We start from the raw sequence: 20,738 nt of genomic DNA, 5'->3' as shown, positions 1-20,738 counted from the left end.
AACGTTAGCAATAGTTGAAACATATAAATATTTGGGGGTCTCACTGACATCACAGTTAAACGTTACGGAAAAAATAAAACTATCCAATTAAGCTTTAATAGAACTTTGGGGGAAATTATTCAGATATCGTGAGATGCGGTCGGGTGTGATGTAGTTTTCAGAAAAACATTTTCTTTATCGTGCCAACGTTTCGATCTTTTATTGAGATCATCTTCAGGGCTCAAAGTGTTTGTCTTCTGTGTAATTGTGCCATCCTTGCGTGTCGTGTTGAGAGTGCCAGTGAGATTTTACTGTTTTATGTTTATATATGTTTGGTTTTGAAGGGGTGGGGAAGGAAGTCGGTACAAAATTGCTTACAAATTTAATAAACTATTATTATTATTAACTATTATTCTCAGATAACATATATAATTTTAATTAATAATTAATTAGGTTTAAATATTATGACAGTTTTAATAGTCTTTAGATATAAAGGAAAGTTTTAAAATTAAGGACAATTGGTGAGATGTCCACGATTCAATGAGGCATCATTAACTTATTGTTAGTGCGAACAGGCGCTCGAGAATTTGGCACTGATCTAATGGCCGAGGTGTCGGATTTATCTCGGCGGATCTGCAGTCTCTTTTGGGTCTCCGGCTTGTTAACACCGTGTCAAAATGACGGATCCTTTGCCCCCCTGGAACTTCAAATGGGTCGTCAAGAACGAGCTGGTCATCATGGGCTACCCAAAGAACGAGGCGAACATCCTTTATCTGGTCCAACAGGGCATCACCCATCTGGTGTCATTGTCTCCTGAAAAACAGCCTCCATTCGAGCATTTTCCGTTCCATTTCAGGTGGACGCCGATCGACGTGCTCGAATTCGAACCGCCGACGTTAAGCCAGATAATAAACTTCATAAACATCTGCAAAACTGCACATTTTAACAAGGAGGTATGCACTGCTAATTTTGATTTATGTCAAAAATGAAAAAGATAGAGTGTGTCTGTGTCTGTCATTATAAAGAAGAGAGAGAGAGAGAGAGAGAGAGAGAGAGAGAGAGAGAGAGAGAGAGAGAGAGAGAGAGAAATAGTTATGTACATTAATTTATAGATTAATCCATTTATGTTTAGTGGTATAATTGACCAAATTGCTTCTTTCAATTAACTATTCTTTTGAGGTAAGGTCTTGGTTGAGATGAAAAAGTGAGTGTCACGAGCGGGATTCGAACCCACGACCTTCGGCCACATAAAAAGAATAATTAATTGAGAGAAGTAATTTGGTCAGTTAGACCGCTCAATATAAATGGATTAATATTTAACAAGTAAAAGAAGCATCACTTCACTAACAGCTCCCCTGGCCACTTGATAAGTCGCTGAGAATCGAATCCAGATTACACGACATTTGAAAAATGGCAAAAAGGGGGTTGCAGGGGCCAAATTTGAAAGGTTGTAGGTTGAGATGGGGAGTTGGTGTCCAAGAGGATCGAAGTCACGACAACTTAAGTGGTTAGAGCAGCGGCACATTTAGCCGAAGGTCGTGGGTTCGAATCCCGCTCATGACAATAACTTTTTAATCTCAACCAAGGCCTTACATAAAAAGAATTAATTGAAAGAATTAATTTATAGGTAGACATATTAATATAAAGAAAGAAAGATTTTTCTAACAAAAAAGTAATATATGTAGATGGAGATAAATTAATAAATATAATTAGTATAAGAAAGAGAGAAAGAAAAAGAAAGAGAGAGGGAGAGGGAGAAATAGTTATGTACATTAATTTAAAGGTTGGTAAATTAATACAAAGGCAGATAGATTTTTCTAACAAAAAAGTTATATATATATATATATATATATATAGGTAGAGATAAATTAATAGATAGATTCCGAGAAAGAAAGAAAAATAAAGCGAGAGATAGATAGATAAATAGAGAGAGAGAGAGAGAGAGAGAGAGAGAGAGAGAGAGAGAGAAATAGTAATGTACATTATTTTATAGGCTGATAAATTAATATAAATAGACTTTTTCTAACGAAAATGTGATATATGTAGGTAGAGACAAATTAATAGATAGATTCAGAGAAAGAAAGAAAGAACGAAACAAAGAAAAAATATAGAAAGAGAGAGGGGGAGAGTGAAGAATAGAAATAGTTTTGTATATTAATTTATAGGCTGACAAATTAATATAAAGAAAGATGTGTACGAATGTAATATATGTAGGTAAAGATAATAGATAGATTCAGAGAAAGAAAGAAAGAGAGAGAGAGAGAAAGACAGAAAGATCTGAATTGAAATTAACTCACCTTTTATTTTTTTTATGTGCACAAATTTAGGACAATACTGTTCTTTCTTACAATTATGCACGCAACGTTTCTCATAGGTTTCATTATAAATACCAATTATTTTTAATTGATATAACATTTCTTTTTTAATTAAATTCAATAGTTAGAAATAATATACAAATAAAATTATCCTATAAACTAAATGTGTTCAATTGACAATTAATATAATAAAAAAATGTTAATACATATTATAATTAATATTTAAACCCAGGTTCAATTACTATTAGTTATCACTTTTATTACTATTAATATAAACATTTATTTTTTAAGTTAGTTGTTCTTCTTTTGTAAATTTTATTGTAAATTTTTTTTTCGTGTCAATATGATTTACTTTTTATTTCTGAACTTGATCCAATCTTTCTATGTTTATTCTTATTAATAATATGTACTTTTAAATCTAAACACAAGAATTACCGTTTTATGATTAACAATTTTTCTTTGTTACATTCAACCCTTTTCATTTATTATAATTCTATCGGTATTATCATTACAATTAATTCGATTATATTTCGTGGTCCGATTGACCAAATAACTTCTTTCAATTAATGAATTTTTATGTAAGGTATTGGTTGAAATGAAAAAGCAAGTGTTGCAAGCGGAATTCGAACCCACGACCTTCGGCTAAATACGCCGCTGCTCTACCATTATAATTATTATAAACATTTTTGTTTTTATTGATTAAACATTTTTTAAAATACTTTTTAGACGATTTTTTAAGACATATTTTTAATTATTAATTAAAAAACAACATGCATGTATATATGTTTTGTTATGAATTATTTTTTCTTCTTAAACTATACAGTTTTTTATATTTACTTGTAGGTCTAATTCGATCGGTTTTAGTTAATATAAATAGCATTTCTCTTGTTAAACGAAATGATTTATTACATTTATTACGTTTCGTAGTCCGCTTGACCAAATAAATTATTTTCAATTAATTATTCTTTTATTAAGGTTTTGGTTGAGATAAAAATGTCAGTGCCACAAGCGGGATTCGAACCCACGGCCTTCGGCTAAATACTACCAATTGAGGAAGAGCAGCGGCGTATTTAGCAGAAGGTCGTGGGTTCGAATCCCGCTTGTGACACTGACTTTTTTTATCTCAACAGAAACCTTAATTAAAGATTAATTAATTGTAAATAAATTATTTATTTTTAATTAAGATAGATATTTTTTTAGAATGAAATCTATCACTTTTACATTAATATAAATAATATTGTTTTATATGTTTTTTAACCATTTACATTTTAAATCAACATTATATTTGTAAATATAATATTATATTATCATTTAGAGAGAGAGAGAGAGAGAGAGAGAGAGAGAGAGAGAGAGAGAGAGAGAGAGAGAGAGAGAGAGAGAGAGAGAGAGAGATAGAGGGAGAGAAATAGAGAGCTAGTCTGAAAATAAGTATAACTATGCACCTTTTAAGCCATTACTTTCAATAGCATGAAAGTTCTAAAGCATGAATCTCAGCTTTGTGGTGACAATGTGGGGCTTAGAGGCTTAGAGGTCAAAATTTGGGTCTATAATTCGTACCGTCACTCCTGTTTCGTTTTGGATCCATCTATGTAGCACAATAAAGCCCATCTGTAAGTTTCTGTGTTTCTTAAAAACGTCTCTTCCTATATTTATTTGGATGGGTCAGTCAAGATTTCCTTTTATGTTAAACTGCCCACACCTTCTACTATTTTGACTAATAATAAAAAAGCACCAGGTTTATCAGGCGAATTTTATTTACACTGTGCTGAGTCTACTGCCAAGGCCGAGCTTTCTGGGTTGCTCTAGTTTGTTTTTATTTTTAATATATTTATTTGTATTCTTTATCCACTTGAATATGTACGAAAAAAGCATGAATCATTATTTGACATCAAGGTATAACAAAATTTTTATTTAGAGATCTGAGATGCGGTATGGTGTGATGTAGGTTTAGAAAAACATTTTCTTTATCGTGCCAACGTTTCGATCTTTATTGAGATCATCTTCAGGGCCTGGGATTGATAAACCTACATCACACCGGACCGCATCTCACGATCTCTAAATAATCATTAATTAACGGTAACTAAACACCACATACGTATAACAAAATATTAAAAAATAGTCCAGGTAGAATCAATAATTGAGCTTAATTGATTTTATAAATGGTTGATATCCACTGATTGTTAGCTTGTAGAAGTTCAACATAGGAAATCTGAACACATTTTTTTTCTCAGTCAGTTGCTGTCCACTGCCGGCTCGGACGTGGCAGAAGCGGAGTCATGGCTGCCTGTTACTTGGTCAGGTTCTACGAAATGCGTCCTGAATACGCGTGCACGTCTGTGCGTCTTCTGCAGCCGGGCGCCATCGAGACGTACAGCCAGGAAAGAACAGTCCACGCCTATTACGACTACCTCAGGCAAGGAGAGAAAGAGCCTTTGGACGAGGTAGATATATACGTGAAGTCGATCCCTAGGCCACACTGGGACTACAAACTGAGGAGGAAGCGCATCTTCGACCATGAATACTGATCTCATTGAAAACTAACTTTCATATTTATTTATATGTTTCCTGATAAAAAGAAAAATATTTACATTAAAAATCAATGCACTATTGACAAAATACAATTCGTCTTTCAATTTATGAAGGAAACATTAAATATTTAAACGGTATGTTTATTATCAATAAGATTTTTTTTAAATATAGTATTTATTTAAAATTTTCAGTTATTCCAAAAAATTGTTTTTATATGCCATCCTGTCAAACACGGCGAATTTTTACTACACATACATTATACACGAAAGTCGGGTTGTAAAAATTTAAGCATAATTCTCTCTCTCTCTCTCTCTCTCTCTCTCTCTCTCTCTCTCTCTCTCCCTCTCCCTGAACGAAAAGTTCATGAGACCTAATTTTGCGAGCTGATGTAAATGAAATGTTAAATTTCTCTCTCATTCTCGCTTTCTCTGTCTTTCTGTGTATTTGTCACTCTCTCTCCTCTCTCTCACACACAAACACACTCTCACTTTTACTCTGTTCTCTCTCTCTCTCTCTCTCTCTCTCTCTCTCTCAACTTTCCTTTCTATCTTCTTTCTCTTTCTCTCTTTTTCCCTCTTACGCTCCCTCCTTCTTTCGCTCTCTCGTTTTTTCTGACTTCCGCGTTCGCGTTTCACACAAAAACTATAACAAAAATTACTCACGGAAGCTTTCAAGCAGTACACAGACGACAAAACTATCTTAAGGCGGGCCTTAGCCAAACTCGCAAAAACAAAAAACTTCGTAATGATACACTTCCCCAAAATTATGACATAACACAAAATTATTCCTTAACTTCGGTCTTTAAGCGAAAGGCAGAAACAGCCTGGTGTACCAAAATTGAGATGATTTATGACATCCTTCAACTTTGTAGTCCGTTAAAATTTTGTAGATTGTACGAAACAGTTTCTGCGTTTAAATATAATCAGGCCTAATTTCCAAGGGACTTTATTATCTCTACAATTAACTCAGCATGCTGCCAAATTTTTTCGAGTATCTTGTTTCGCTGAATCGATCCACAGTAAAATAAATATGTATGGACAGCGTTTTATTTTTCATAAAAATACGTATTTCCAAATGCCGAAAGAAGTCGAGAAAAAGAAGATATAACATCTTTCCACGTCCTCAAGATACATAATAATCTAATTGTTTATTATGAGGATTGGTAGTGGTTAGTAAAGTAGAAAAGTTGTCCTCAGTAGTAATAGTAGATGTTTTGTAAATTAATTGGTTATGTAAAATACAATAAACAGTTTATTTTCTTTATAACTGTTCAGTTATAAAGAAAATAAAATAATCTTTTTAATGTGATTTTTGATTGTTGTTCTAGTAATATTATCATCTTGGTGTTTTTTTCTAAAATGATATGGCGGTACAAATAAAGATTGTATTGAAATATAAGGAATTAAGTCGTACTGAAGAGACTAGTTTGTCGATATTTATCACAATTATGTAATTACTTTAACCATTTAATTAGTCGTAACTGGATAAATTGTAGCGTTTAATGGCAGCAGGTTCACACTGAAGTCACGTCAAGTTATCAAATTTGGCAAGTTGGCATCGCTTCAAGTCCAAATGAGCCTGGCCATGAAAATCTAGGACGATTGGACTGGCGCTGTTAATAATATAAAGTGTGGAACAGGTTTTAATAAAATATTCTTATAAAGAACCGGACTGGGAAACTGGCTCGAATTTGCCAATTCGCATGTGGGCAAACTTGCCCGTAACATTGGCCATGCAAAAAATGTGGATGTTAATTATTAAATAAATAATAAAATAAATTAATCGGAATGTTGCATGTTTTTGTTTTCTTCCAACAATCTGAATTTCAGAAATTACTTGTTTTCTTTTTGTTTTTGTTTTAGAAGAAGCATGCGATGTTAATGCGGACTTTGCATCGAGTCCAATAAAGGAGAAATCGAACTTTTGTCTTTATGTTTTTGTATCCTTAGTTACTCCTTTTTTTCCTAAGATGTTTATAAGCCAATCCCAACACCGAATTTGTTATATCATAAGCAAAAGAACGATCCGAGTTGGCAAAGTGTTTCATACAAACCAGTCTATATTCGTCGTCCTGCTATTGTCTGGTTTTTCTATTTTAAAATCTCTTAGCTTCCGTTACACTTCGCTATTACCATTAACAAAATTTTAACCATTAAAAGTTGTTAAGTATTAGGTACATTATAAAATAGTATAAATATTATATACATTGGGGGCCATAAGTAAGTAATCCCAAAAGTACAACGGTTAAACAACGGAGAAAAACAGTACCAGTAATATTGATTTAAACTAACCCAAGACTGTAACGAATAAACGAAAAATAAAATATTATGGACCTAGTGGTTTAGATAGCTGAAGTGAAAAGTTAATTATTTAAAAACCAAATGCACAAAATGACTCTATGGAAAGTTTTTAAAGTCTTCCGGTCTATTTTTATGTATTTACCGTATTTACGAATTGTACAATTTTTGCCAATACCTCGTAAGTAAAATAAGTGCAACAAAATATTTCGTCCGACATGTTTCAGAAGCCACAATGTCTAGTAAAGGATTCAAATTTTAACAAATTCAAACCCATTACGTACATAACGTTAATTTATCGCACAATTTATTTTGTAACATGGATATATAAATAAATTTTTTGTGGCGGACCATTTTCGCGGAATCGATTTCGCATTGCCGGCAATTCCGCATGGGTTTGGTTAGGTTAGGTAAACTTAGGGAATGGTTAGGTTAGGTAGGGTTAGGTTAAGTTGGATAGGTTAGGTTACTATTAGCGTTAGGTATTAACCCCAGTTTTCGCTCATTATCATAAGGTTTATTTACTTGAGAACAATACAGTTAATATAAAGAAAAGATATTTTTTATTATCCATTAGAATACAAAGTACTTTCTATATCTCAAAGAGCAGAAGAAAGGAAACGTCAGGTTTCAATCAAATCTCGTAAGAGGTTTGATGCACTTTACCATCAGAAAAGAGATTCTAGATGCTCAGTTCTGATAACTGAGTAATTGTCTTGCAAAACTGCACAGGAACTACATTTTATCAACCAAAAATGACGTAATTGTGATTGTGAGTTAAACTGGGAATTTGTGCGACGCTTTAAGTAAGGTAGGTTTAGGGTTAGGTTGGGTAAGGTTAGCGTTACGGTTAGAGACGGGCTGTGATATGATAATTTTTAATATTAGGCTTATGTATGATTTGGTTACATATAAATTATTCAATGTTTTTCCATTAAGCGGAGAAAATATACGAGTGCAAGTTCACAACTGCTGAGGTCGTCAACACCCGTGGTTGTGTTTTTGAAAAATGCCTATTTGTAAATTCTTTAGTTTCGAAATTAGAGCTGCTGAGATTCGAACCCGAGACCTGTGTGGGACGTTTAAAAAAAGCCTTAATCAATGGAGCCACAACCCCCTCTTGCACAATTAAAACAAATTGAAAATGCAACAACTAAATTTGGAATTTTTTAAATAAAAATTAGGTTGCTTTTGAACTATTTATAATTAAATTAAAATAACTTATTTACAAAAATGAGATATTTTTCTAGAAAAAAAAACATAATATAAATTATTGAAACTAGCTTATATTCATTGAAAAGTATGGTAACATAGGAAAATACATTCAACAAAAACAATGTCTTTTGCGTTGTTTTAGACCCAAATTACAGAAACTGTAGGTTGGTTTGTAAAGACTATTGATGTTTATGCAATGCAGACCTTAATAAATTTTATTTTTATTTTTTAAGTCAATAGAATCAAAACACAAAAGAAATTATTCGGAGATCGTGAGATGCTGTCTGGTGTGAAATAGGTTTTACAAAAACATTTTCTTTATCGTGCCAACGTTTCGATCTTTATCCAGATCATCTTCAGAGCTCAAAGTGTTTGTGCCAACTTTTTGTTTTTGCCATACTTGTGTTTCGTGTTGAGAGTCTCTCACACTCTCAATTGAACAATTACACAGAAAACACACACTTTGAGCCCTGAAGATGATCTCAATAAATAACGAAACGTTGGCACGATAAAGAAATGTTTTTCTAAAACCTACGTCACACCAGACCGCATCTCACGATTTCCTAATAATCATCGACTAATGGTCACTAATCACCACACACGAAAGAAAGTTAACAAATATAACAAAAATTAATAATATTTCCCTAAAAAATGGAAATTTTAGAACATCGTTTGTGTTCGTGTGGGCGTGTGTTTTATGTGTATTTTTTGTTTTGTGTGCAATAGTGTAATAGAAAAACGGAAAAATAGTTTAGAGGGAGGGAGATAGAGAGAAAATGAAAATCACATTTTATAGTCAATTTTTATTTAAAAAATTTGTTAATAATCAGGTTGTTTAAAATATATTAATAAACGAATGAAAATTATTTACAAAAGTAAATATGTACAATTTATTTATAAAATGCTTTTACACGTTAATCACTTAAACTTTATACTTCTCTGTCTAAAAATGACGTTATACGTGGAAGGAACGTATTCCTCCATGATATTGTTTTGTTCAGGGCAGACAAGGCATCTTCAAGACCTGAATATTGTACATTTAAATTTTCAAGCTGTAAAAAAAAGTTTTATTACCTTCTGGAAAAAATTTTAAAAATCCTTTCCTTACGATTTCCCGTTGGGACTCGGTTGTCAAAAAGGGTACCAAGCTTTTCAAGTGGTTGACAAATTGTGAAACGCCGATGCTGAAAAAAAATTTTTATAATCAATGGATACTAGAATTTTATGTTAATGAATAGTACTTTTCTGTTATCCTAGACCGGTGCGTGTTCAGGAGTGTCAAAAGTTTCCCAGCGTTTTCCATCCTTGATGCGAAACTGGAAAACATGGAATTCCACGTAGATACGTCCGCAAATCCCACTCGTGATATAAGTATCCTATTGAAAACGTATCAAGCTTATTTTTTCGACAATCAAAATAATCTGAGAATAAAAATTTGTAGTTTTAGGGTATTACGTAGTGAAATAATCAACTTATTTATTTAAAACGAGCAAAAAAGAAAGCAAGTCGTGTTCGACTATCACTTATCCAAAATAAGAAATAATCCGTATGAAATTGGTGAGTAAACTTAATTTCACAGTTTTGAAGACAAACCTGTCAATTGCAGAGATCGAGGGTAAGCAAGTAAGCGCTTTAAGGTACAACGCAGCTTCCGCTCCTGACGAATCACTGTAAAACGAGAAGACCTTTTCACCAAAATCACTGCTTCCTTTTTCGACGCCGGTGCAGAAGGCGGTCTCCTTCACGTCGACAGACAAGCTGTAAAGGAAAAGTTGGAATTTTAAAAATTTAAATTTTTTCCTATTATGTACGAAGGGTTCGACAATGATGTCCCGAAATCTAGAAGAAAATGAAATGTACAGCTAGATTATAATATTTCAAAAAATAGTTTAAGAAATTACTTCTCAAATTTTATATTTCTGCTCCAGAACGTTTTTTATTTGGTTTAGAGCGCCAGACTTTCACTCGTAAATCCCGCCGTCAGGGTTCGATTCCCTCATCGCCCCAGGAATTTCTGACCCCTCTCCACAAAAACGATTCTATGCATTCATCAAATTACTTTGAAAAAATAAAATTATTTTTCGATGTTGAGGGAAAAATAACATTGCACCTTTCAAAAAGGAGTCATTTCAAAAATATTTTCTAGAAATCTGCACGTCAGAAAGCTGTTGAAGATTTAGGTTTAAAATGTTTGAAAGTTTTTATTTGTAGGTCTGCCTACCCTCGTTTGTTTGGGCTTGACTGAAAAGCCGGAACGTGCTGTTTTTGTTTGACTTTGGTTTTCTAGTTTTATTTATCGTATTTATAAAGAGATCGTTATTTTTTTGTTTGCTTGTTTTTTCCTTTAATTGGTGGTATTGTGGTATAGCAACCCTCTGGTTAAACAATTCAGGCTATTTCTTTGACCTGAAGATTTTTCGATGCCTTCATCTCTTGTAATTTTTGTACAAATATTTTGCGGATACGATGGCTGGGCGTCTGTCATGTCATCGAGATCTAATTTTGGTAGGATACCAGTCATGCCTTTCACTCTTGAGTAATTCAGCATAAAGAGGCGATGTAGAAATCTGGACTTAAGCAAACAATGCAGCAACCCCACCCTCAAACCCCAAAATCAAGACAACATGAAGATTTTTGATATCAAGCGTACATTAATGTTTAAAAATTTCGATGCATGTTGAAAAATATCTGCCCATTTGTAAAACATTTATTTTTTATTATAAAATACGCACTTGCTAAACATGTCTACTTGCCTTGCAAAATTGAAAATCTTATTTATAAAAAGATCCCTCCGTTTTTCTCACAAAATAGAGTTTTAATACTTTCTGTTATTATTTTTCTTTGATATGACCAGGCATTGAGCAAAACTAGCAAATGTATTACAGAATCTGTTCCGTCCTAAGTATTTTTGACTTAAGTAGAGATCTACTTATCCAGATCAATTAAAGAACAAGAATTTTTGATGTTGGACATAGTAAACATGTGCATCAAAGTTAAAATTTTGATTTCACCTTTGCCAATTTCCGTACATCAGGCTGTTGGAGAACTCGAGCGATTTATCAACGCATTTTTTGTGGTCAACCTGACAGGCAAAGCGTACAATCTGTTCCTTGTTGATCTTGGAGGCGTGGGTGGCACTCTTGTCCTCGTCCCAACCGAATTTTTCGAACGCTTTGTCGACAAGACGGCTTAAGAATAACTGTAAACATTAAATAAACTATAAAATCTTCTAAAAAAATTGAAAAGAATATAATCACATCAAACTTTTTCTTGTGAGGAGATTCCCGAAGGACGGTTCTGAGAAATGAAAAACCTCTTATGGCTGATTTCCAAGGGATCAGGTCTGTTTCGTTAGCCAAGTAGCCGATAAGGGAAAGGGCCATATCGTAAGAAAGCTTACTCGATCTGGCTAGGTTCAAGCTATCGTCGATCAACTGAGCCCTATTCAAAGGGCTGATCTTCTCCGAATCCTCGTAAAGCTGCCGTTTGATTAAATTCCAGTTGTTGAGATCGTAGTTCACTCTGTAGAATCCTGTGAGCGAAGGGTTGAACGGAGGAAATGATCAAACTGTACTGTTTAGCTCACCTGCCGATTGAATGTTAAAAATGACCCAGTCGTTTTGTTTCAAGTTGGTTTTAATGAGTGCCATGTTATGTTCAGGATTAAACCAATTTTTCGGCTTAGCAGATACAAAGTCGCACTCGGTTTTTGTCGTGTAACTAAGCGGAATCCACCAAGTCTGCTCCGACCCTGCGACCTCTTCGAGAGTGAACTTCGACTAATGGAAACAAAACGAATATAAACCAACTAAAACCATTAAACAAACACAAAAACCCACCTGAGAAAGAAGCAAGCCTTCTTTAGTAACGGCGACGTTCACCAGAGGATATCCAGGAAAAACCGTCCAGTTTGACATAATTGTCGCCATATCTGCTGGAAGATTTTTGGCTTCGGAGGAAAGATAAAGCCAAAGAGCATCTGGACTTGACAAACTGTTATAGGCGCTAAAACAGATATATAAAAAAGTACCATAATAAACACTTGTCTAATTTACATATCACTTTCATTACTAAAATATAATAAAAATGTGCAAGAAATACTATTTTATATAAAAAGGAAAATTAAAAACTCACAGCGTATGAAGAAGCTTTCTGAATCCTTGAAGAAATGTCTGATAGCCCAAAATATGAATCGCCATCCTCAAAACTCCAGGCCCTATCATAAGAAGACAAATCACTTATCTCCTTAGAAAATTCTTATACAAAAATTTACCTTTTGTATATGTTACACCAGAGAATTTATTAGATACTTCTTCCGGTGTTAGAACTTTGGTGGTAAGCGGATCCACTGGGAGTGAATCTTGCAGAAGTCCAGCCTGTTGTAGGTCTATCACCATCTGCTCTTCCATTCGCCAACAGTGATTCACCTGAAACGTTATACATTGGTTTAGTACTATGACCTTACATTTTTTTTTTAATCAGATCTTTGTATGTTAAAGCCCCATGAATAATAAAAAGAAGTAGAACCATGTCTGGCAAGAGGTATTCGTAGTACATGGCAAAAACTTCGGACATCCAGAGATGGTCCCACCATTCGAGAGAGACCATGTTTCCCATCCATGAATGGCAGATTTCATGACCGGAAAACCTAGCCGCAGTCTGCTTTTGCATGGTCGGCGATTCACCGCTGAAGTACAGTATATTGTTCTCCCTTTTTAAACAACGTGAAATTTTACATTATTTTTGTCATATTTAAGTCGATAAGGCTCGTTACTTAAAGTTATAAAGGCCCCAGTTTTCCATGGCGACTGGGTTGAGTTTGGGAAGAGCTACTTGGTGGGTTTTGTTCAGCGGGTATAAGATTCCTGTCAGACTCTCCATGGCCGCGACCATTTTCGGCCCGATCTCTGCGCTGTATTTAATCCCTTCGAAATTTTCCGGAGTCGCCATGGCGAAAAAGCCGTTTTCCCCTTCGAATTCTGGCAATTGTGAAAGTATCAGACCGACGAGGAAAACAGGAATCGGCGGTGTCTTTACGAATTCTGTCGTCAGCGTGCCAGGGCTGAAACTGCAGAGGATAACTGGACTGTACAGGAATTATTATCTACTTGAAACTTACAGTGTTCTCTTGGTATGCAAGATGGGCATGTTTGACACCGCCTTGAAGTCCGGATTGTGGATAACTTTCAAAATGACATGCGCCCTGAATGATGGCTCATCGAGGCACGGGAAGACTCTTCGAGCGTGAACGGGTCGAAACTGACTCGCCAACATCCTCCTTAAAAATTTATCTTTTAAATACGATAGCTATATAAATATATTTTTACGTAATGTATTATTTGTACATTATTAATTATGCTGCTGAACGCTTTTCTAACCTTCTTTTGTCTCCTGAACTATCGACAAGCAGTTCATTTCAACTAACCTCAAAAAATTTGTGATTTGGTCATCTTGGTCGGCCTATCCTTGCTGGCTTGGTCTGACAAACGCGTTTTACCTTTTCCCCATCTTCAATGTGTCTGTACAGAAACTTGACAGACCAACCCAGTGAAGATAGGCAATGTTGATCGGTAAGATCGAAACTATCAAGGTTCATCACCCAGCAGACCGTAGGAAGAAATATCATGAGTTAACAAAAAAATTACATAAGTCTTTAAATCAGTACCACTAACCAATAAGAAATACAAACCCGAACTACAAATAATAAAAACATAACTCAGAACAACGACTAAAACGCAAGCACAATAAATAATCTAGTGAAAAAATACACCTCTAAAACTAACTCTAAATGAATTATATTCATACAGGGAAAGAAATGTACAAACTGACTAATGCATTATTATTTGTATATTATTAATTGTACATTCACTAATTTCGTGGTTCGCTTGACCAATTAAATCATTACAATTAATTAAGGTTTTTAGTTGAGATGAAAAAAAGTTAGAGAATCCAAACCGATTACACGACATTTGAAAAATGGCAAAAAAGGAGGGAAAACTCATAGGTGGGGTTGAGATAGGAAGTTGATGTCCGAGTGGATCGAGGTCACGATAGCTCAAGTGGTAGAGCAGCGGCGTATCTAGCTGAAGATCGTGGGTTCGAATCCCGCTCGTGCCATTAACTTTTTTCATTTCAACTAAAAACCTTAATTAATTGAATAATTGGCCATACATACTCCCAGCCTTTTTTTAATCAGGAGGTCACAAGTCATTTAAACCCCACTCATGCGCAAATTATAAACCCAAATAATTTCATTGCTCATTAATCTTTTTTCAATATTTTAATTCCTAAGCAATCCCTTCTGCAGAGTCTGAATCACCGTACACTAAGTATGTCAGTAAAAGATGACAGGGTTGTACGCGAAGCATTCACGCTACTAAATACATTACCACGCGAACTCGTCTAACACAGTTTACAGGTAAGATACTATGTACTATGGAAAAGCTTCTTTTTTTTCTTCGTACAGGGTTAAAAAATGATCAGACAATTATAAAATTGTTTCAGGGTTTACAAGTTGTTTAACGACAGCATCGTCCGTAATTTTTAAGTATTTACGTAATTCATTTTAGAGTTTATTTTTCATTTATCTATTGATTTTTGTAGTTTTGTATGAAATGTTTTTTTATCACTGAATTATTCATGTAATTAGTCCTGCCTATTGTGTTATTTATGTAATTTTTTTTCAGGGGCAATCTCATCGAGATTGTAAACAAATATTTAGGAGTTATATTTACCCCTGAGACTCTCTTGGACGAAGCACTTCTCTTGGAAAGCGTCAGTGGCTAAATTAGGTAATTTAGGCTTAATAACACATGGTCAGCCTTCCTACTCAAAAAAACTATCCCTATTAAAGTCGTTTAATATTTTTAAGGCGATAAGTCGTGCAATTCTGTACTATGGCTGTCAAGTGTGGGGTTACCAGAGGTTCGAAACAATAGAAAAAGTGCAACGTTTTTTTGTAAGAAAATTATTTTCATTGCCATCTGGTACACCAAACTATATATTATATTTAGAGACCAACATGGATTTAATTTTGGTGTATACACTTAAGCTTCACAACTCATATATTGTGAAAGTCCTGATGTCTCCCGATACTAGATACACAAAAATAACATCGTTGGCGGTCATAAAGACTAATATTGCATGGTTCGCTGGAAATATTTGTTTGAAAAGTACAACTTGCCCTTCCTCATATCCCTAGACAACCTCTGTGACTGGCATAATTATGTTTTAGTTCTTATTAATCAAATTAAAAAACAATATCACGATGAATGCCGGTCACGTGCCCAAGCATCTAGCATCTCTCACTTTACAAGGAGTAATGAGTCCTTGTACTTACAATTAAGTACAAATTTCTCCTGCATTGTTCGACCTTCATGAAGATAATTTTGACCGTCTTTGTCTCAATGAGTTGTGATGGCTATTTAAGCTAAGAAGTGAGGTTTTGCACTTAAACTCGGCTGTTTGGATCAGAGGGGAATTGAGAATCTGTTCTTTGTGTAATTCGCGATCTATTGAAACTGTATCCCACTTCTTGGCGGAGTGCTCATCCCTGGTTCTGCACTAAACCCCAATTTGAAAAAAACCGTCAATTCGGTTATTGCATCGGATGTTTCACTCTAACCTGTTACGGTTTTTGAGTGGCTCAAATTCGCGGCCCTTAATTCGTTAAGCTAGGCATCCATGGAACTACAGATAGGAGTTAATTAAGGAGTTTAATTTTTGATTTGTAGTATAACCTGCTTTTCTAGTCTCTCTTTCGCATTTTGACAGTTATTATTTCTCCTTTTTTTATTTTATTACCTATGCTATAACTTCTATCTTATTTTACTTTTATCTTATTTTATTGTGTATTTTTTCGTTTCTGATTGTTTAATCAACGACCTCTGGCAGACGGATCCAAGATCCATGTCCTTAACTGCTTTGAAATCAAAATTGTCTTTTTTTCCTTTCTTAAGTTCAATAAAGCATTATTATTATTATTTATGTAATTATTTAATTTATTGTATACAGGGTGTATCAACTACTTAGTCTACCCATTTAATTCGGAAACGATTAACTTTAGCAAAAAATGGTTTTATACAAACCCCAAATTAATTTTGGCTAGGAATCGCGTGGTGGTAACCGATTTTACATAACTTTCTCATCTAGCTGGGAAATGACATTAACTTTTTTATTTTAAATGAGAATCCCATATTTTTATTGTACAATTCGATTCTCGAGCTTTTTTATGCCAAAGGAAAATTTTGATAGGATCGACTATTTCTGAGTTATGACCGATTTTCTTTTTCTTTTGCAAAAAATATGTTCTCACTTGTTTTGACCGAGTTATGTTATTTTCTTCCATTTTGTTGTAGCTTTCTAATCTAATTGTAAATATGTATTTAAAAAAAATCAATGTCATAAATATCAATCACAGATCACATGCACAATTAGCTTCAATCCAGGCTAGCGTCCTCTACATTATTGTAAAGGGAAACTAGCTAGGGGAGACTCATTAGAGTACCTAAATGGAAGTAAGTTTTAAAGAAGAAAACAACCCCAGACCTCATCTAGTCTCTCCTTTAACCAGGTGGGCATGAGGAAGGAGTTAAGTTAATTATCACTACACCTTATCTAATACTAATGTCCTTACTTGCTCCATATGACCTCTAAAGATCACCCAAACTTAACTTGCGGCAGGTCGATAAACATCCAAAACAATATCCCTACTGTCTAAGAAATGGCGGAATGGTGAATGGTAAAAAAAACTTACTTTTTCTTTTTGCCTTCGCCGAGATAGTTGATGGAATAAAGACCTATTCCATCTGTGTAAATTTTGCCAACCCACTCAACTTCCAGTTTGTAAAACTCCCCTTTCATCAATGGCTCCTGGGGCTTGACGTACAATCTCTCAAGTGATGGGTTCACTTCGACGGAGGCAAGTCGCATCTCGTCGCCGTTTTTGCTCACTAACTTTATACTCCCGTTGACGAATTCAAGATCCTTGCAGTTCATAACGAGCACGTCGGTCGTCTTAAGCGCCTTGAAAATGAAGCCGAGCTTACCGTCAAAAATCGACAAGTTCAAGTCCGGGCTTAGCGTAAGTTCGTACCGGATCGAATCGACATCCTTCGGCAGACGGTAATCCGTTTCCTGTCTGCCGAAGACCAGGACCAGAGGGATAACGAGGCCCAACGACCACCGAGCTAACATGTTTACAGCCAATCTTTCAAACTGCCACTGCCCAACAACCTTGTTTTTATTATTTAAATACCGGACTGCCCCACTCCGCTGATACCCCTTATATCTGAAAAATATCGTTTAAGATAATCACGAATTTGTTTACCCATTTGAAAAAATTTGTATGTAAATTTTAACAAATAAAAATAAAAACCAAACGTTGACCCCTTTTAGAACATTACAATCTACGTAACAAAAAAGATTACTCTCCCAACCCACTGCGGCAAAAGATATCAAAACTCAGTCAAAACAAAAAATAAATTAAGAAAAATCATCCATCTATCGGAAAATCCACTGTGTTGAAGACAAAGTCCGACTACATCGTCAGAACCAAGAACATCATACAAACTGTATAAAAACTAATCTTGTACTATGATTATGACCTTCTTTTTCTTTTTATTATACTACTATTGTTTCCGAATTCCCGAAGGTAAGGATTCATGCGGAAAGTCAAAGATTTTTGCCCTCCCAAATCAAAATTTGCACTTGCATTTTCTGTTTCAGATCTTTTTGAATAAATTTGGCTCCGTGCCTGTGTATAATCAATTCCTTGCAACCGGCAAATTTCCGAAACCATGAGACCAATTTTTATGAAATTTTCAGAGATTATGCGGGTTGGTTTTTAGATAGCCCCATATGATTTTCAACCCAATCGTATCAACCATATCGCCTGCACATGTCTGTCTGTCTGCTGTCAATTCCTTGTAACCGCAAATTTCCGAAATCATGAGACCAATTTTCATGAAATTTCTAGAGATTATGCTGGTTGGGTTTTAGATGGCCCCATATGAATTTCATCGCAATCGTATCAACCGTATCGCCCGCGCATGTCTGTCTGTCTATTTGTAACCGCAAATTTCCGAAACCATGAGACCAATTTTTACGAAATTTTCAGAGATTGTGCGGGTTGGGTTTTAGATGGCCCCATACGAATTTCATCCCAAGCGTATCAACCATATCGCCAAAGGTGTAGGTTGTTTTTACAAAACCATAAGTGAGCAGGTGTTCAGTTACTTTTCTTTCATTAATTAATCATAACATTCAAATTCGCGAACGTGTGTAAATTAAAAAATATATATGTATATCTATAATAAAATTATTCTAGCATGGCCACCAAACCCTAAAGAATGAACAGAAACACAAACATGTACCTAAAACCATCTACTAACCAGAGTTCTCCAAAAATATATTTTGTAAACAAAACACATGCAATGAACTAAAAACCTGCTCCTGAATACTCACTAAAAACACCTTAAATTAAACGAAACATACTGTATAAACAATTTTACAGATTAATTTTACGGCAACAACAAAAAAAGTAATTTGGTCCTTAATAATCTTGGTTTGCCATCGCTAACCTCGCATCGGTCTGTCAGACATTCGGCATCTTAAAAAACAAATAAAACTTTTTAAAAAATTTGAGAGCCGGCAATTTATTTTTCTTCTGCTTCGGTGAGGGTCCAGTTTCCGATCCGTATTTGACTATTGGCCTCAGAATCGTCTATTTCGGAATGTGCTCGATGCTCCTAATCATCTATTTCCTGCTCCTAGCCTATTGCTTATATCGTGTACCTCATCTTTTGAGTTCTAGAAAGTACCTAGATGATTAAAAGCATCCACGCCTTCGAAGTGTTACATTCCCCACTAAGAAGTTTGAATTTTTGATGAGTGAAGCCCACATGCTTCTTTAATTTGGCAAATTTTACATGTTTTAATCTTATTTCTTTTCGTCGAAATAAGGCGGTTTTTCTTTTAAAACTGCTTTGCTGCGTAATTTTCAGGTTTAAAAAACCAAAGACATGAGCTTTTTTACCTAATTGGTCATTGGGTGGGACTTAAAGAACGGTCTCCGTAATTATATTTTACACCTTTGCAGTATCTTCAGCAAATATGTTTTTGTTTTTTTTCTTCGCGCAGGAGAAAGTGTGGCATCTCCATGTTTGCTTATTCTCTGTGGTTTTGTACCTCGGTTGCGTTTTGTTGTTTGACACCATCATTTTTTAGTTTATTTACTAGCAAACCGAATCGAATTCAAAGCCGGTCGGCTGCGTAAATAATTTAATTCCAAGGGCTTAAAAGTGAATGTGTTTCGGAGATGTAGAACGGTGCACGTTACATCATTGTCCCACTTATTTAAACAGGAATGCAGATATCAAATCACATATGAAAAACACAAACTCCTGGCGATTTTTTTTTAGAACCCTTTTGATCGTACGTTGAGGAGCTTGATTTTGAACTCCCTCTTATGGCTCAGAATAAATGGCAATTTTCTCAATTTTATAAACAATTTTTTTCAATAATAGAAGCTTTAGAGTACTTTGTGGATCTGCATCCTGAGAAAGTCACAAGAGGAAGGATTCCCACAAGGCAGTGTTCTGAGCGCGATCTTGTTTAGTATTGCCATTAATGAAGCCTTAACCTTCATAAAATCCCATGTTTCCCATGTGAAGGAATGCTCTGTGCCTCTGCTGAGGAGAGGAAGAACTCAGTAGAGCGTCAGATACAATGATATTGTAAAAAGAAGCTCTAAAACAAACCAAGGAACTGGATTGGGTGTTCTTTGTACAAGCCCAAAATATGAGCACTCAAACTCATAGTGAAGTACACTTCGGACTTTAAAGCAGAAATACATGCCATCAATGCTTGTGCCCTAGAAAATGTAAAAAGGTGTTACGCTGGTAAAAAAAATCCTTATAAGATTGCCAAGCAGCTATTGAGAAGCATTAGCATGTAAAAAAATCACAACAAAACTAGTCGGTGAATAAACCCAAAATCTCCAAATCCTGATATCTTGGGTGCAGGGCACAAAGTAATTTTGGGTAAAGAAAAAGCAGGCATACCAGCCAGAGGATATATGCCCTGAACCTATACTTGGGATAGTCAGGCTCAGAAGAGTGATAGGACTATTAACCAGTCACTAGCATCTGAACAAACATCTAGATAACATGGGCATATTCAACCCTAGGTTATGCAATGAGGGGGAAGAAACAGCCACCTGTAAATCATCTTCATATGCAAAGCAACCACTCAATGGAGACATAACCTGGAATACAAAGCAAAAAAATGGATGAAATTGTAGAAGCGAGTAAATGACCTTATTTTATGGAGAAGAAGGATTAAGTCAATTGTACTGAACTAGGAAACTAGGAAGGTACAATAAGCCAGAAAGCTGCATTGCCTG

At 34.9% G+C, this 20,738-nt stretch overlaps 2 protein-coding genes across 4 annotated transcripts; one reads left to right on the top strand and one right to left on the bottom strand.

Moving 5' to 3' along the window:
* Positions 1–599: 599 nt before the first annotated feature.
* LOC106664956 (dual specificity protein phosphatase 23-like) lies at positions 600–6,747 on the top strand. Of its 2 annotated transcripts, XM_014391062.2 has the most exons (3): positions 600–932; positions 4,526–4,735; positions 6,686–6,747. In XM_014391062.2, the coding sequence occupies exons 1-3, from the start codon at positions 657–659 to the stop codon at positions 6,728–6,730; spliced, it is 531 nt and encodes a 176-aa protein (XP_014246548.1). In that variant the 5' UTR covers positions 600–656; the 3' UTR covers positions 6,731–6,747. The 2 variants fall into 2 exon arrangements, with proteins under 2 accessions (XP_014246548.1, XP_014246547.1); XM_014391061.2 differs by lacking the exon at positions 6,686–6,747 and having other exon boundaries at positions 4,526–4,957.
* Positions 6,748–9,166: 2,419 nt separating this feature from the next.
* LOC106664911 (aminopeptidase N-like) lies at positions 9,167–17,577 on the bottom strand. Of its 2 annotated transcripts, none has more exons than XM_014390992.2 (14): positions 17,091–17,577; positions 13,455–13,613; positions 13,110–13,403; positions 12,863–13,046; positions 12,609–12,762; positions 12,470–12,551; positions 12,175–12,340; positions 11,922–12,114; positions 11,593–11,867; positions 11,347–11,534; positions 9,929–10,093; positions 9,577–9,711; positions 9,444–9,519; positions 9,167–9,387 (listed from the first exon to the last, which is right to left on the bottom strand). In XM_014390992.2, the coding sequence occupies exons 1-14, from the start codon at positions 17,528–17,530 to the stop codon at positions 9,265–9,267; spliced, it is 2,634 nt and encodes an 877-aa protein (XP_014246478.1). In that variant the 5' UTR covers positions 17,531–17,577; the 3' UTR covers positions 9,167–9,264. The 2 variants fall into 2 exon arrangements, with proteins under 2 accessions (XP_014246478.1, XP_014246479.1); XM_014390993.2 differs by having other exon boundaries at positions 13,110–13,397.
* Between the last annotated feature and the right edge of the window lie 3,161 nt (positions 17,578–20,738).

The sequence above is a fragment of the Cimex lectularius genome, unplaced genomic scaffold, assembly GCF_000648675.2.
Source record: "Cimex lectularius strain Harlan isolate CLEC.00 unplaced genomic scaffold, Clec_2.1 scaffold208, whole genome shotgun sequence".
In the NCBI taxonomy this organism is placed as follows: Eukaryota; Metazoa; Arthropoda; class Insecta; order Hemiptera; family Cimicidae; genus Cimex; species Cimex lectularius.
This window is presented reverse-complemented; position numbering and strand designations above follow the sequence as displayed.